The sequence below is a fragment of the Trachypithecus francoisi genome, unplaced genomic scaffold, assembly GCF_009764315.1.
Source record: "Trachypithecus francoisi isolate TF-2019V2 unplaced genomic scaffold, Tfra_2.0 Lachesis_group5, whole genome shotgun sequence".
Taxonomy (NCBI): domain Eukaryota; kingdom Metazoa; phylum Chordata; class Mammalia; order Primates; family Cercopithecidae; genus Trachypithecus; species Trachypithecus francoisi.
This window is the reverse complement of record NW_022681470.1, coordinates 71,641,947-71,660,144: the sequence shown is the minus strand read 5'-3', so window position 1 is coordinate 71,660,144 and position 18,198 is coordinate 71,641,947. Positions and strand designations below refer to the sequence as shown.

Below are 18,198 nucleotides of genomic sequence, written 5' to 3'. Positions count from 1 at the left end.
CTGGGATTACAGCTGTGCACCACCACATCTGGCTAACGTTTGTATTTGTAGTAGAGACAAGGTTTTGTCATGTGTGCTAGGCTGGTCTTGAATTCCTAGCCTCAAGTGATCTGCGTGCCTCAACCTCCCAAAGTGTGGGGATTCGGGTGTGAACCACGGTGCCTGGCCTTTTATTTTTTTTCCTAAAGACTTAGGATCCATAGTTGACTGAATCCATGAATGCACAACTCATGGATACAATAGACCAACTATATATACATGTAAGAGCCCAAGAGCAGATTAAATCCTATCAAATGTCCTAAAACTCCTTTAAAGTGCCATTAATTTAAGTGCCTATTCTATGTGGCATGCATCATACAAGATGCTGTATATACATTTTCTTTATTCTCTATTACTCCCTGCAACATAAAAAGAGATCAGTGACTTGCCCAACATCACTCAGCTGGGAAAGTGCAGCACCAGGCTTGATCCCAGATCCGCCCAACGCTAAAACAGCTTTCTAGTTCAACTGCATCAAGAGTGCCTAGTACATATTAACAAAGAACACTACTGACATTTATTTCACAAACTTATGTATAAAATACTCTTTCCAAATAATTGTATGAAAAGATGTAGATTTCTCCAGTAATTCATGAAAAGTCAAGTACCTTGGTTGACGCCTGGTCGTATTGTGCTGTTGTTCTCACTAGTTCATCCCTACATTTGTTCAAAACTTTCTCTTTTTCAATTAATTCCACTTTTGCTTTCTCCAGTTGGAGTTGGAGTTCTTGAAACTTATTCACTTGGCCTTTCATTTCTTTTTCTTGTCCTTGCAGACGTAGTTCCAACTCATTAATCTTGCTTCTTAGCTCTTAAACCACAAACAAAAATCACACTAATTTATATATATCTTGCCCAAAATGTTCATAATTTATCATTTGTTTTATTCTTCTCTGAAATCTTTGATGAAACAAATATTTACACTAAACATAGAAGCTACTTTAATTGGATTTAATTTCAATAGTTAGTTTCTATTGTCATTCGCATTCAAATACTGTATAGAAAGCAGGAAAAGCAGATTTTCTCACATTTTAACAAAGAAACTTGGTGGGGGAAATGTTTTTCTAAAATCATGAATGCTATCTCCTTATTGAGACTGTGAAAAGCACATCACATATGACACCCTTTGTTAAAATTACCATTTGGTTTTACCACACAACAGCAAACTATATTTGTTTGGTGCCCATATTAAGGCAAATCAGTGCTAGGCAGTGAAAAGTTCACCCTCCTATATTCTCTGGTAGTTTTACCTCCACTAAACATCAAGAGTGTGAACCTCCCATACTGCCAAAAGTAACAATGATTTTTTTTCCACTTTTTTCCCACATACGCACAACATTGGTTCCAAAGGCATTGGCTATGTGACAGCTCTCACCAGTGAACACTGACAGTGATTTTCAATATATCACAGCACTGGAAATTATCATCTTCTACAGAGTAGATTCCAAAACACCACCTGGTACCCTTGGCTGTCAGCTGCAGCGTGGCACAGCAGCCAAGGTTACAGGTTTGCTCCCATATGGACAACCTGGCAGAGCACAGCAAAGCTGTTCTGCAGACACACACACAACCTCTGGCCAAAGCTGGTCAGACCACAGGCTGGTTCTGTGGGTCACAAAAGGAGCCAGATGAGAGCATAGGGAGTGTAAACTGTAACCAACCCACTGGCCCTACTTCTGGAAAGAAAAGTCAAAGTCTCTCAACCTACTTTAGAGGCTTCCAGGCACCAGCTTTTCGATACAAATAAAAGTACATTCCAACACTATGATGCCTTTTATCATTATTGAAAAGACAGTATGTTGAACACCGACGTGCCTAACAAAACACCTAAGCACTTTACAGGATTAAAAATATCTGGAATCACCTGTGAAATAGCCTCAAGCAAAGTTAATTTAAACTTAACGTAGCTCAATGTTACCTTGATTCTGTACTTTTAATTGCTCCAAAAGATGAGGACTGCTAGAATTGTCAAAGAAACTGCTATTAGCATCTCTTTTCCCTATTAGCAAAGTTGACCGACTTGGAGTCACCTCTTGTTCCCCAGAAAAGTAAGATGCAGAGAAATCTCTCCTAATTGGGGTTTTTTGAGAATTAGATGAAAGATGACTTGGGGTCTTCTCTTGCTGCCATGAGAACACAGAGGACGAAGCTTGATGCCGGGCAATGTCGCGGTGATTCATGGTGGTTTGTGGAAGAGTCTGGCTTGCTTTCTGTAGAAATAGAATCTCTTTAGAGCCCTTTAAAGATCTTATATACACAAGGCTATTTATTTTCAGATAGGATATAAAGCCATAATCCCAAGAAGTTAACAGTTGCACCGCACAGCAAGAAAGAACATTCATCAAGTCAAGTGAAGTAAACCATAAGTCCAATACCCAGTGATGGAATGTTCTAATGCTCGACTTCTTAGCATTGAAGGAATAAGCTACTACCATCTCATGCCCAACCTATTCAAAACAGGCTAAGTCTTGGTATTTATTCTGCATCCTTCTTAGAATCCATTAAACATATGTGAGTATTCACTTTCATTCTGAATTCCAAAACTGGCTTTTCTTTACCTGTCCTTGGTTACCTCCCCTTATAGCTTTGCCCAAAAGAATCAAAGTTAAACATCAGACTACAGAACTCTTTCAAAATTCTCACATTCCACCATATCACTATCCCAAAAAAATCACATCGAGTGTTTAATATTATGTAATATACATTTGTGGATGACCTACTGCTTTGCATTGTTCTTTCTATGCTTCTCTCTGCCTCCATTCTGACAAATATCAAGACATGGAGGTAAATGCAGCATTAGATTTTTGTAGCAAGCACTTTTTTTACCATAGGAAGAGGGTTAATGTTTACTAGATACTCAGATTTTCCGTAAAATATCTCTAGGAATCAATGTCAAGGGAAGAATTGCTACGAATGACTGAACTGGATGACAAAGTACATGATATTTCTAGGACAAACTAGAGAGTGAGTACTTAATTTTTATTCATCTGATAAGCAATGCCTTTGCTACATATCAGAATCCTAATGGCATCAAAACGAGGGTTAAAGTCATGAAAAGAATAAAAATCGTTAAAGCTCTAAGCCGGAGGTGCTTCTGCATTCTCAGTATTTAAGGTACCTACTTATAAAGTCAGCCTTAAACGGCTTGCTGAATTGTGCCATCTCATCAAGTCCTTATGTTTAGTGGAAAGTCATCCGTAAGTGCCAAAGTGGGAATTTTTTTCAGCAAATAACATGTGAACAAAAATGGTAGAGGTAAAATTCAATAGATCAAAAGGACTGTATAGGAAGCAACTGCCTCCAGGTGATAAAGCCAGGCAGGGAGCATCATGACTAATTATCTGGCCCCACTGTCGCCCTGATCACTAGGTCTTAATAGGGAAATAATTTAGTGGACATTACATGAACATTTAATATTTAGGGATAACTTAACCTCCCTACTCTATTTTACTCACTCCACCCTATTTTTAAAACTAAAAAATAATCACCTCCACTAAGCCCAAAACCTTTTCTCAGTACAAAAAAACACCAGCTCTATGTAAAACAGATTTTTCTCTAACCCTGTTCTATTCTATATCAAAGTATTCTATAACTGCATACTCTATTATAGGGCCCGTAGTTAACTTACTTTAGCCTGCAAGGCTTTAACCTCTGCCTCTAATCTTTTTCGTTCTTCAACCTCTTTATTATATTTTTCTTTTAGATCTTCATACTTGGAACCTAAAACCAGACAATCAAATACAATTTTCTTTCAATCATTGATTCCATGAAGGAATTCACAGATCAACAACGATTTTGATAGTCTAGAAATGAGTATCTTAGTATACCAAGGAGAAACAACATTTTAGTTAGGGAAATAGATCAAACTATTGATCAAATTACCAAATATCAAAATACATAAAAACATAAGTGTATTAAATATTCTGAAATTGAAATATACCACAGAAGGATAAAGTAAAAAGCTTAACATCTCAATCCAGTAGCTCAACATAATTCAACAGATATGCAAATGAGTATGTAACAAGTGGCTGCAGTTTTTAAATATATAAATTAAAAGTTTAATTCAAAGTTGAATTAATTCATTTATTTTGCAGAATTAAAATCTCAAGCTAAACAAAAAGCTGTCTATATCAAAGAAAAAAATGCATTACCACTATAATATTGACTTGGTGTCAGTGGAGTTGTAAAAATTTTTTGTGGTGTATTGCATGGATTCAGAGAGACATCTGCAGACTGTGCAGCTTGTTGGCTTCTTTCAAGCTCAGATTTACACCTGTTAGAAAAGGACCCAAGAGGCAGACAAATCTGTTAGAGCAAAGGCTACAGAATACCAATGCCTTACATTCCCAGAGAGTAATGAACTTACAAAGAAACCCATCCACTAAGAATTCTTAACCATTTCATTTCAGGCATTTAATAAGGCCTAATTTATGTGCCAGACATAAACACAGTCCTGTGTCTTCAAAGGAACTCAGTCTAGTAAAAGAAACAGAAATATAAACCAATAAGTACAACGTTATAAAGGCTATAAGGAAGATCTATAAGAACCACTATCACAGTGATATAGTTTGGCTGTGTTCCCACCCAAATCTCATCTTGAATTGTAGTTCTCATAATTCCTATGTGCGGTGGGGGGGGACCCAGTGAGAGGTGATTGAATCATGGGGGCAGTTTTCCCATGCTATGTAACTGGTATTATCAGACCATCAAATAATGACAGTATGATAGTACTATTTATTATTGTATTACCCAGTGACCAAGTGTCTGAATCATGGTACAGCTCAATAAACATGTACTGAACGAATACATGAGTAATGGAGCAACCATTTGATAAATTTATATCGTACTGAGCTATGCAATGATAAAACCAAATCACCGTTCGTTTGTTTTTAATCTTCCACTCATTCAAGTTACGGCACGGACCGAATCATTACTTCTTCCACCGGGAAAAAAAATTGCAACGTATAATAATTATATTGTTAAAGGAAAAGACAAATGCATCTGATTAATACATACAAACATCATCCCTATAAATACCATCCCAAAATACTACCTTTTAAGTTCCTGTTCCAGTTTTTCTATTTGTTTTTTGCCTGAATTCAGTTGTCCTTCCTGGAAATTCACTTGTGACTCCTTGACTTGAAGTTCATGAGAAATCTTCTGCTTAGTTTTCTCCAGACTTTCACATATTTCCATCAATCTTTGATTCTCCCTTTTCAGGTTTGTACCCTCAGTTTTTTCATTTTCAACCTAATAAGAATTGTTCAGAAGACAATAACTACCCTATTTCGTGAATTTACCAAGTATTATTGGTAGACCTGAGTCTAACATTGACTACTAAAATCCTGAGATACAGCTGCAATAAGCCATATGAACACAGAAATTTTAGATGATCACACTTTAAAGCCAATAGATAGGCAACTTCTGTGAAGTCATGTATTAAATCATCTTTGGCCAGACACACCCATCCTAGAAAGGGAGGCTTTACTATCCTTTCAAAAATTAAAAAATAGGAAATAAATCCTACAAATCTCCCTTAACAATTCATTTTCAAGTTTGGCTGCTAAAACTAGTTATTGTTAGAAACCAGAAAATTCTCCCACAAGCAAAAACCTTTTAGAAGCAATGACTGTATCACTATTTAGTTGGCTAATACAGAGGTAATTTTTTAAAAGTACTGTTTAGTTTTCATTTACTAGACCTGAAAAGGTTGAGGAACACCAAGGTAAAAAGCCCAGTCTAAGAAAGCCACATCCATTTAACTGCAAAATGCTCTAACACTGTCTCCAGATTAGGAGCAGAGACCTTTTGCCTTGTTGCTATACGGTGCAAAAGCAATCCCCAATTCATGGTCCCACACGGAAGGTGAAATGGAATTCAGTAGTGCTAAATATTAGCAGGTAAGCAGAAATGAGGGCAGAATGAGAGAAAATTAAAAACAATTAAAATTAAAATCACTCAAAAAGAAGAAGAGGATTGGGGCCAGTGTCAGGAGGGCGGGGGTGAAATTACCACCTGAAGATGATAGCAAAATCATTTTTCTCTAAATGTAAAGAAGATGAAATAATTAATCTAAAAATGAGTGAACAGTTTTAAATACCAGCACTTCTGTGATAATAATGAGTCAACAGCTACAAATACCAGAGCTTCAGGGGTACCTTCTGTTTTTGCTTCTGTAGCGCAGCCTCGAGACTGTCAAGCTGAAACTGCCTTTGCTGCTTTTCCTTCTTCAGTTTGTCAAGCTGTCCTTCAAGCTCTTGAATTTTCTGAAGAGCTCTTGTAGGCAGGCCTTCTTTCCATTCTTCCAAAGCCCAGCTCATTTTGTTCTCCCTTCTTTATTACTCCAACATTTGTAAATAAACTGAAAAGAAAAACCAGACTGTTGGTCTAATCACAGTAAAAGGAAACAAACTCTCAGAAATTAATTAATCTATCTAACCACCCCTAAAAATCAAGTTTCAAGACCACATTTCAAAAGATAACAAAGTATAAAATCTATCTTCTCCATCCTCTGAAAGGTGGCAACCAATAACTGATTCTTAAGTACATAGTATCCTGCTTGTTTTCCTTTTGCTTTCTGATTTTCTTATTTCTCAGTGTTGACTTCTTATATCACTACCTGCTTTCTATTGCTCAGTTTTTTCATTCTACAAAACATGGGGCAACAGCAATGCAAGATGGCAGTCACCACAGTATCAGGAGTAAAAGTCTCTCGAAGTTTCCAACTTTTAGAAGAACTCGAAGAAGGCCAGAAAGGAGTAGGAGATGGCATAGTTAGCTGGGGTTTAAAAGATGACAAAGATCTAGCACAAGATGGACAAGGATGATAACTGGGCCTCCAAGAATGATTTAGGAAAATCACGTATACAGCCTTAAAATAGAATGTAGCCTAAATGCCCAGAAGCACCCTGCCTTTGTAAGATTTGTAACAAAAATTAATATAAATGAGGTTAATAGTTCTAATGGAGTGGTGGACCAAAGAGCTGTATCAGTGCCAGCAAAATGGCAGAATTCATGTAGCATCGAAGTGGTCCTGCAAGAGCTTTAGTACCTAATGATGTCTAAAGAAAATATGAAACTTCTTCAGCTGCCTGAAGGACAGAGTTACAGCAGTTAATCAAAAAGAAAAACCATAGGCCCTTTCCCTTCCCATCCCTCATTCAATTTAAACAGTCTTCATATTCCACAGTAGTAAATTTTCTAGATATGTCTTATAGACCCCAAAGAACTGGAAAGGAAGCTCCCATTCAAAGGAAATTTATCTTAAAATACTGTAAATTAAAATTTTGTCCATTTGAAATATGTTACTTGTGCTATAACAAATCATCCTGCCATGTGTAACATCCTGTCCACGTATTTGAATTTCTAGGATCAAGAAAGTATATTTAAATTGATTCCCATCATAACTGGTGGAGTCCATGTAACTCAACTGTGAAAAGACATATCACAAAATCACCTTGCTGCTGATTAAATGGCCTGGGGTCTCTGCCTTCTCCTGTGGGATTACTGCTGGGTATACGGGGTACTTTGCACCCCTGGTTTCCAAAAAATTGAGAAGAGACTCCTCTCCAACTCATTCTATGAGGCCAGCATCATCCTGATACCAAAATCTGGCAGACACAACAAAAAAAGAAAACTTCAAGCCAATACCCTTGATCAACAACGATGCAAAATTCCTCAACAATATACTTGGAAACCGAGTCCAGCAACACATCAAAAAGTTAATCCACCATGATCAAGCAGGCTTCATCGCCAGGATTCAGTAGGTTGAACGTACGCAAATCAATAAATATGATTCATCACATAAGCATAGCTAAAGACAAAAATGACATGATTACCTCATGCAGAAAAGCTTTCATTAAAAATTCAACACCCCTTCATGTTAAAAACTCTCAATAAATTAGGTATTGAAGGAACATACCTCAAAATAATAAGAAGCCATCTATGACAAACCCACAGCCAACATCATACTGAATGGCAAAAGCTGAAAGCATTCCCCTTGAAAACTGGCACACAAGGCAAGAATGCCCTCTTCCACTACTCCTGTTCAATATAGTATTGGAAGTCCTGGCCAGAGCAACCAGGCAAGAGGAAGAAATAAAAGGCATCCAAATAGGAAGAGAGGAAGTCAAACTACCCCTGTTTGCAGACAATGTGATCCTACATCTAGAAAACCCCATAGTCTTGGCCCAAAAGCTCCTTCTGCTGATAAACAACTTTAGCCAACTCTCAGGATATGAAAATCAATATACAAAAACCACGAGCATTCCTATACACCAACAACCGCCAAGCCAAGATCCAAATCAAAAATGCAATCTCATTCACAATTGCCACAATATGAATAAATCACCTAGTAATACAGCTAACCAGGGAGGTGAAAGATCTGTAAAAGAAGAATTAAAAGACTAGACACGGTGGCTCACGCCTGTACTCCCAGCACTTTTGGGAGGCTGAGACAGGAGAATCACTTGAACTTGGGAGGCAGAGGTTGTAGTAAGCTGAGATCGCAGCACTGCACTCCAGCCTGGGCAACAAAGAGCAAAACTCCATCTCAAAAAGAAAAGAATTAGAAAACACTGCTCGAAGAAATCAGAGATGACACAAATGAAAAAACATCCCATGCTCATGAATATGAAGAATCAATATCATTGAAATGGCCATACTGCCCAAAGCAATTTACAGATTCAGTGCTCTCCATATCAAACTACCAAAGACATTGTTCACAGAACTAGAAAAAAACTATTTTAAAACTGATATGGAACCAAACACAAGCCCAAATAGCCAAGGCAAGTCTAGATAAAAAGAACAAAGTTGAGAGCTTCATGTTACTCTACTTCAAACCATACTACAGGGCTACGGTAACCAAAACAGCATGGTACTGGTACAAAAACAGACACATAGAACAATGGAACACAATAAAGAGCCCAGAAATAAGCCGCACACCTACAACCATCTGATCTTTGACAAAGCTGACAAAAACAAACAATGGGGAAAGGATTCCCTATTCAATAAATGAGATAGCTGGCTAGCCATATGCAGAAGAATGAAACTGGACCCCTTCCTTACACCATATACAAAAATTAATTCAAGATGGATTAAAGACTTAAATGTAAAACTCCAAACTATAAAAACCGCAGAAGACAACCTAGGCAATACCATCCTGGACAAAGGAATGGGCAAAGATTTCAAGGCAAAGACACCAAGAGCAATCACAACAAAAGCAAAAACTGACAAATGGGATCTAATTAAACTGAAGAGCTTCTGCACAGTGAAAGAAACTCAACAGAGTGAACAGACACCCTACAGAATGGGAGAAAATATTTACAAACTATGCATCTGATAAAGGTCTAATATCCAGCATCTACAAGGAACTTAGACAAATTACAAGATAAAAACAACAACCCCATTAAAAAGTGGGCAAAGGACATGAACAGACACTTTTCTAAAAAGGAAAATACATGTGACTAACAAGCATATGAAAAAAAGTTCACTATCACTGATCATTAGAGAAATGCAAATCAAAACCACAATGAAATACCATCTCACACCAGTCAGAATGGCTATGATTAAAAAGTTAAAAAATAACAGATGCTGGCCAAGTTGCAAAGGGAACACTTATACACTGTTGGTGGGAGTGTAAATTAGTTCAACCATTGTGGAAAGCAGTATGGCAATTCCTCAAAGAGCTAAAAACAACTACCATTCAACCCAGCAATCTCATTCCTGGGTATGTACTCAGAGGAATGTAAATCATTCAACCGTAAAGACACACAGTGTATCATGCCTGTAATCGCAACAGTTTGGCAGGCCAAGGCAGGCGGATAACCAAGCTCAGGAGTTCAAGAACAGCCTGGGCAACATGGCGAAATCCCACATCTACTTAAAATTTTAAAAAGGCACATGCACACACAAATGTTCATTGCAGCACTGTTCACAATAGCAAAGATATGGAATCAACCTAAATGCCCATCAATGACAGACTGGATAAACAAAATGTGGTACATATATACCATGGTGTGCATGTGCCATAAAAAAAGGCACATGCACACACAAATGTTCACTGCAGCACTGTTCACAATAGCAAAGACATGGAATCAACCTAAATGCCCATCAATGACAGATTGGATAAACAAAATGTGGTACATATATACCATGGAATACTATGCAGCCATAAAAAAGAATGAGATCATGTTTTTTGCAGGAACATGGATGGAATTAGAGGCCATTATCCTTAGCAAACTAATGCAAGAACAGAAAACCAAATGAATACAAAGAAGGGAACAACAGACACTGAGGCCTCCTTGAGGGTGGAGAGTTGGAGGAGGAAGAGCAGCAGAAAAAATATCTATTGAGTATTAGGCTTAGTACCTGGGCAACAAAATAATCTGTACAACAATTCCCCATGACATGAGTCTACCTATATAACAAACCTGCATGTGTACCCCCGAACCAAAAATAGAAGCTAAGAAAAAAATATTTTGCCATAAGGTTTTCAGGTGAAATAGGTCCTATAAACAAAGAAAATGCATGACAAGGTACTCTGCAAATGCTCCTCTTTCCCTCTTCATATTGTGAATTACCACTCACACTTTGTCCCTCTTCCTCTGGGAAACTTTTCTGAGATCCTTGACCCAGCCATAGTTTCCCATCATAGTTACTCACAGCACAGGTAACCCATCTCCTTCCAAGCAGTTATCATTTCTTAATAATGAATGTATGCATGAATGAAGAGCAAATGCCATATTAGTACTAGAATCATTCCAAAAGGTGGTAAAGTCATGTTCCAGACAGACACTGACCAGGAAAGACATATACAATACAAAGTTAGCGATTCAAAGCAGATTCAATTCTAGCTCAGCCACTTACAAGATGTATGACCTTGGGCAAGTTATTTAGCTGCTCTATGTCTTGTTTCCCTTGTTTGTAAAACGACGATAATAATGATGGTGACTTCCTAAGGCCTTAGAAACAGTATCACCTGGTAAGCTTTCCATATATGTTAGCTATTACATACTTTTTAAAAACACTTTTTCACTTGTATATTTCAGCCTATGGTACAAAGGGTGAAGTGGCCTACCTCCTTCTCAGCCACATCTTAGGAAACAGAAATCAGCTGGAAGAAAAGTATGGCAACTGTCCTTTATTTTAGCCTTCAAACATAAATAAAAGAAAAATCATTCATTTTCCAGTTACTTAGGCAAGAGTTTGAGAATTTGGTTTTTTACTAAATAAAGTTAACAGCCATTTTCATGGTTTTTTTAATCGATTTTATCAATGAAACTTTTAATCAAAACAATAAGCAGTTCATGAAAGTACTAAGAAAAATCAAAAAAAAATTAAGAAGGAGAAGCAAAGGTCTTGGACAACATCGAAGTTGGATATCAAAGGCTTGGAAAGCTGTGTTTTGCTACCAGTTTAATTTTTTTTTTTTTTTTCTAGTTCTCAGTTCTTGGAACATAGCATCTTATACTCCACTCCCATTTATCCCAAAACTACTGAAAGGAGTCACATGCCTCTCAACCAACAAAGGACAACTGACCCTGTCTCAACGTCCTCCATTCCAATCTAGTTTGTCAGGAGTCAGAGAACTATACCCCAGAGACACACAACTGTAATTGCCCTAAACAATTCAGCCAGCCACTGAAGTCATTACATCAAGATTCTATAGCCGACAGAATATAAAAAGGAGGAATTTAGAAAGATGATTAGAAAGTGAGGGGAATAAACATAAAGAAGATTGGCAAGCTGAATGCTTTTCCATTCCAAAGTCTAAGATATAGAGCAATATAGATGTAGACCAAGCTAATTATGATTAGAGCAGATTTGGGCCCATTAAAGCATCAGCTATCAGCCACCTGTATTGGGCCACTGGGGCAAAAGAACAACAACAAAAAATAAACCTCACAAGTTTACTTTTGAGGAACAGGGAATCGAGGTGGGGAGTGAAGAAAAGCCCTAGTTGAAGCTTCCTGCATGGATGCAGGACTATTGTCCTTTCCAGAAAATGCTGTATCTTTGTACCTTAAATACGTGGAGGACACTCTTCATGCCCGAACTACACAGTCCCTTAAAGTCCCCAAGGAAGCTCTTGTGTGACCTCTTCCTGCCCCACCTCCACCACAGCTTTCCCAGCGTCAGAATTCCCACCTCCTCTAAAAAGCCAGAGCCCGCTTGCAGTGTACCAAGACTGGGTCCGAGAATGATAACCCTGCCTTCTCCTCCAGAACAGGCTCCTCAAGGACACGACCCATGCCTTCTATTTCTGGGTCCTCATTACACAGCAGAGCCGGGCACACAGGCGCGTCCAAATAAATGTGAACGGGAAGGCCGGGCGTAGTGGCTAACAAGCTTACAATCCTGGCACTCAGAGAGGCCGAGGCAGGAGGATCCCTTGAGCCCAGAGATTCCAAACCAGCCTAGGCAACACAGGGAGACCTACCTCTATTTAAAAAAAAAAAAAATGTGGACGGGAGAAAGAAGAGAAGGGAAAGAGAAATGCTAGCGTAACTAACCATAGGCACCCCACGTCGCCGCCCAGATCAAAACCCAAGCTTACATCATCTACTCAATAAACCAAAGGACCGGGGCCCGAATTTCAATAAGGTTGGTTACGGGACTGGGAAGGCAGCTTGGAAATACCTAGTCATCTCCACTTTTTTTAAGGAGGAAGAAAATGATCCCCTAAAGTGCGAGTTCGTGACCGAGTAGGGTCTGGGACACTAATCCAAGACCAGCTTGAACCCAAGCAGAGGGGCGCCGACACCCCTACGAACCACATCCCGGGGCGGATTCTCCAGTTCCGTCGGGTGGGAGGGGGCGGTCCCCGGCACCTACAGGGCCGGGAAAGTGAACCCAGAGGCCTCCCCGCCCAGTATCCGCCAGCAAAAAGCCACGGGCACCCCCACGCCGCCCGCCGCCCGCCGCCCGCTGCCAGGACCAGGATCCGAACCCAGTCAGGACGCTCACCTTGCTATCCGGGAAGGGAAAACAACCTCTTGGAGAGTCCAGTCCTGGTGCGGCTTCCGCAGGCTGAAGCCCAGAGCCTAATTCAAACTGCCCGCAGCCGCCACCGGTTCCCGATTCGCCCGCTTCTGGTCTCAACCAAACTTACCTCCAAGCCTACTGGTCAGTCTAAGTAGCTGTGAACCAATCGGCGCCTGCGCACTCAGACTACCGCCTCTGATTGGCCCTTTCGAATGGATTTTAAAAACAAGACCTCTACTGGAAGTGCCTGCGCCGGAGTTACTGTTCTCTTTTGTTGTTGCGGGGAGAGAGAGACCACGTGCTTTTGCTGATGCTAGACGCGGTTTTGGACCGCTGTTTCCGCAAAAGTCAGGGAATGCGCCAGCTGATTAGGAAGGCGTGGTCTATCGCCTACAGCCAGGGGAACTGTGCTGCCTGGTGAAACCTCTTTTAAACTGCACGGACCAATCTACTTATTTATTAAATGTAAATTTAGGACATAGATACTAGGTGCTGTGTTTGTCATGCATTCTTTATCCGGTGTCGTTCTTAGCAATTCTTTGAGGAAAGTATTATCCTCATTTTATTAAAAAGTTAACAGGCTCATAGAAGCTAAGTACAGTAACTTGAAATTGCATCTAGGCAATGCAGGATGTCGCTCTTAAATGCTGTAGTTTATGGATCATATTTCTAAGAGGTGATTCTGAACACCTATTTTCCAGGATTGAGGTGTGGGGGGAAGACACTGCATCAGAATTTAAAATTCAGGCCGGGCGCGGTGGCTCAAGCCTGTAATCCCAGCACTTTGGGAGGCCGAGACGGGCGGATCACGAGGTCAGGAGATCGAGACCATCCTGGCTAACACGGTGAAACTCCGTCTCTACTAAAAAATACAAAAAAAAAAAAAAAAAACTAGCCGGGCGAGGGGGCAGGCGCCTGTAGTCCCAGCTAGTCAGGAGGCTGAAGCAGGAGAATGGCGTAAACCCGGGAGGCGGAGCTTGCAGTGAGCCGAGATCCGGCCACTGCACTCCAGCCTGGGCGACAGAGCGAGACTCCGTCTCAAAAAAAAAATAAAAAATAAAAAAATAAAATAAAATTCAGAAGGATCTTCAAAACAGGGTGTAATGCTTTTAGTGAAGCCCACTAGTTTTCTATGTATTTTATATACTCGTTTTATTTCCCTATTAAACTATAAATAAGCTTCTAAAGGCAGAAGCAAAACAATTGATTGTTAAAGTAATAGATCTCTAGTGCTGTTGTCTTCCTCAATAGGTACCAAACTTTCCAGCACCCTGTCTTTACCTTTCATTAGACTGTTCCTGCAGTACCCAATTCAAATGTCACTTTTTTTTAATAAAACCTCCCTAATCCCACCCACTCCTTAGAGATAATTATTTCCTAGACCTTTCCTAGAACTTGCAAACTTCATGTTTAGGATTTTCACCATGTCTTGTCTTGTATTTATGTCTACGTCTGACTCCCCCATCAGACTCAAACATTCCTTTATAGTAAAATCTGTTTTAATTCATTTTTGCATCCCTAGTAACTTTGCACATAGTAATTTAAAATCCAGATCCTCTTGGGAGATAAAACTGCTATTTGAGGAAAGGCCTTGTTCGTACTACCTTCTACCTTCGAATCCCCAAAGGGAGGGGAGAGAGCAGGTAGGGGAGGAAAACTTTTGTCAGACATTGCCATGATCAGTCTAGTGTCTGGTAGTTTTAGAATTTGAACAAAATTCTGTCTGGCTCTAACACAAATTACAACTCCATTGCTTCCCAGAGTAACTATTAAATTGCGTATAGGCTGCTTAAGGAAAAATAAAGAGCTAGAAAGATAATAGAGGATTTTTTTAAGGTTTGAATAAGAAATTTGCATTTACTATTCATTCATTCATTCTTCAGCAGATAATCTATTGAGTGGCCACTGTATAGTCAAGCCTTGTGCTTCATTTTTCTACAATGAACAATAAAGAAATACATTCACTTCTTGAACAAGGGAAATACAGGATGGATACCATTCTAGTAACTCCTGTGATATTTCTCTGACTTTAATTTTATGCTTCCCTTCCCTCCCTTTATTTTTCCCCCAGTTTGCTTGTTCGTTTTGTAGGGGGAGAATCCCATCCAACCAGACATAGATGTCCTCTAAGAGTCCATTTTTGGCTCTCTGCTCTTCTCTTTTTAAGTCCCTTCCCTCAGTGAGCCAGTCTACTCTCTCTGGACTGTTTATCCACTACCTCAATCTTCTGACTGTGGATCAGTGTCTTTGAGTCTTCCCATCTTTTCTACAGGTTAGACTGCAGGATCCATCACTGAAATCACTCTTTTGCCAGTGTCCTCAGCTCCCTTGCCTCTTGTTCTTTCTATCTCCCAAACTTGTGTGTGTGCAAATGTCCATATCATCCCATGGTACACTATTGCTGCAGAATGGGGTGGAAAAAAATCCCAGCACTGTGCAAATACTTTAAATGTAGGACATCTAACTTGGCCTCAATGCTTCTCCACAGCCCTTTCTGCCAGTTCCAGGATTTTTCTTTTTTCTTTTTTCTTTTTTTTTTTTTTTTTTTTTGAGACGGAGTCTCGCACTGTCGCCCAGGCTGGAGTGCAGTGGCGCGATCTCGGCTCACTGCAAGCTCCGCCTCCCGGGTTCCCGCCGTTCTCCTGCCTCAGCCTCCCGAGTAGCTGGGACTACAGGCGCCCGCCACCTCGCCCGGCTAGTTTTTTTTGTATTTTTTAGTAGAGACGGAGTTTCACCAGGTTAGCCAGGATGGTCTCGATCTCCTGACCTTGTGATCCGCCTGTCTCGGCCTCCCAAAGTGCTGGGATTACAGGCTTGAGCCACCGCGCCCGGCCCAGTATTTTTCTAATCTCCTACAACAACCATCTCCATTCTTACTCTCAGAAGATGACCTTATTTTCTAGTTCACAGAAAACATAAGATGTCTGACAGGAACACCTTCAACTTTCTGACACCCAAATCTGCAAATGTGCGAAAATCTATACCCATTCTTACCTCCTTTCTTCCTGTTACAGCCATGGGAAATGTCTTTCTGACTACTCCTAAAACTGAACAGTCATACTGTGTTTTGAGGCAACTTGCTTCTCAGGGACTTCACTCCCCCAATTATGCACTTGTAAACAAGAATCTGTAACTGCTTCTACCTTCCTAAGTCTTCCTAATAGCACTTAAACTGCTCAAATATTTCCCTTTCAAAAGAAATATTTTCTCAATCTCACGCTCCCTTGAAGGAATCATCCTATCTCTCCTCACATTCCATTTCCTTTTTAGGTTTGATTAAATAAGTTGCGATACTAATTTTCATCAATTATTTTTCTCCAAAAATAACCCACGAGTACTTTCAATAAATGAGAGCTGTCCCTATAGCTGCATCATGAAGACGATATAATCTATTATTTTAAGCACCAGTTTACTTTTCATTTCATACTATTTTTCAGCTTATTCGAACTATAAATATTTTATAATTACACAGTTTTATTTTGTTTTTATCTGTTCTGAAAATCTTTTTTTTTCTTGAGACAGAGTCTGGCTCTGTCGCCCAGGCTAGAGTGCAGTAGCACAATCTCGGCCCACTGCAACCTCTGTCTCCTGGGTTCAAGCGATTCTCCTGCCTCAGCCACCCGAATAGCTGGGATTACAGGCACGCACTACCACGCCCAGCTAATTTTTGTATTTTTAGTAGAAACGAGGTTTCACCATGTTGGCCAGGCTGGTCTCAAACTCCTGATGTCAAGTGACCCACCCGCCTAAGCCCCCAAAAGTGCTGGGATTACAGGTGTGAGCCACCGTGCCCAGCCTGAAAAGCTGTATCTTTATTTATGTATTTATTTATTTATTTTTGAGACAGAGTCTTGCTCTGTCGCCAGGCTGGAGTACAATGACACAATCTCTGCTCACTGCAACCTCCGCCTCCCGGCTTCAAGTGACTCTCCTGCCTCAGCCTCCTGAGTAGCTGGGACTTCAGGCACGCACCACCACGCCCAACTAATTTTTGTATTTTTAGTAGAGACGGGGTTTCACCATGTTGGCCAGGCTGGTCTCGAACTCCTGACCTCGTGATCTGCCCACCACAGCCTCCCAAAGTGCTGGGATTACAGACGTGAGCCACCACGCCTGGCCGAAAATATTTTGTCTTAAAAAAAAAGAACTTCAAAAAGATATACGTCACATAAAATAAAATACACTCATTTTAAGTGCATAGTGCAATAAATTTTGACAAATGTATTCGCCTCTGTTAACACCACCAAAATAAGAATATAAACATTTCTTGACATTACAGGTATCTTTATACCCCTTTCCAGTTATGTACCCCAGGAACTCCCAGACACAGGCAACCATTGATCTGTTTTCTGTCACTAATAAATTCATATTTTCCTAGAGTTTAATATAAGTGGAATTACAGTGTATACTCTTTTATGTCAGTTTCTTCATTATTATTTTTTTTATTTCTGAGACAGAGTCTCGTACTGTTGCCCAGGCTGGAGTGCCGTGCTGCGATTTCGGCTCACTGCAAGCTCTGCCTCCCAGATTCACGCCATTCTCCTGCCTCAGCCTCCTGAGTAGCTGGGACTACAGGCGCCCGCCACCACGCCAGCTAATTTTTTTGTGTGTTTAGTAGAGACAGGGTTTCACCATGTTAGCCAGGATGGTCTAGGTCTCCTGACCTCATGATCCACCCACCTCGGCCTCCCTAAGTGCTGAGATTGCAGACATGAGCTACCGTGCCTGGCCTTATGTCTGTTTCTTTGACTCAGCATAATGTTTTAGAGACACATCCTTGTTGTTGCACATAACGGTTTTTTTTTTTTTTAATTTCTTAGTAGTGTTTCTTTGCATGGATATACAATTGGTGTATCCGTTCACTTGTTGATTTGTATTCATATTGTTTCCAGCTTGAAGCTTTTATGAATGAAAGCTTCTATTGACTTTCATGTAGAAGTCTTTTCATTGACATAGGTTTTCATTTATCCTGGGAAACACATAAAGTGAAATTGCTGGGTCAAGTAAATAAATGGGAGTGGGCGTTGTGGCTCACGCATGTAATCCCAACACTTTGGGAGGCCGAGGCGGGCAGATCACTTGAGATCAGGAGTTCGAGACCAACCTGGCCAATATGGTGAAACCCCATCTCTACTAAAAATACAAAAATTAGCCCGGCATGGCAGTGCACGCCTG

The 18,198-nt window shown here is 40.1% G+C and overlaps 1 protein-coding gene and 1 pseudogene across 1 annotated transcript in view; one reads left to right on the top strand and one right to left on the bottom strand.

The window, feature by feature from the left end:
• The window catches only part of CENPF (centromere protein F), a 56,315-nt gene extending 43,167 nt beyond the window's left edge, over window positions 1-13,148 (bottom strand). Inside the window, exons 1-7 of the mRNA XM_033196431.1 lie at window positions 13,006-13,148; window positions 6,198-6,400; window positions 5,093-5,289; window positions 4,191-4,312; window positions 3,668-3,759; window positions 1,958-2,249; window positions 648-850 (exon numbers count right to left, since the gene is read on the bottom strand). Of these exons, the coding sequence (XP_033052322.1) occupies window positions 648-850; window positions 1,958-2,249; window positions 3,668-3,759; window positions 4,191-4,312; window positions 5,093-5,289; window positions 6,198-6,359 (1,068 nt within the window). The 5' untranslated portion in view covers window positions 6,360-6,400; window positions 13,006-13,148. The remainder of the gene's footprint in view (window positions 1-647; window positions 851-1,957; window positions 2,250-3,667; window positions 3,760-4,190; window positions 4,313-5,092; window positions 5,290-6,197; window positions 6,401-13,005) is intronic.
• LOC117074708 lies at window positions 6,717-7,156 on the top strand (annotated as a pseudogene).
• Window positions 13,149-18,198: the final 5,050 nt, after the last annotated feature.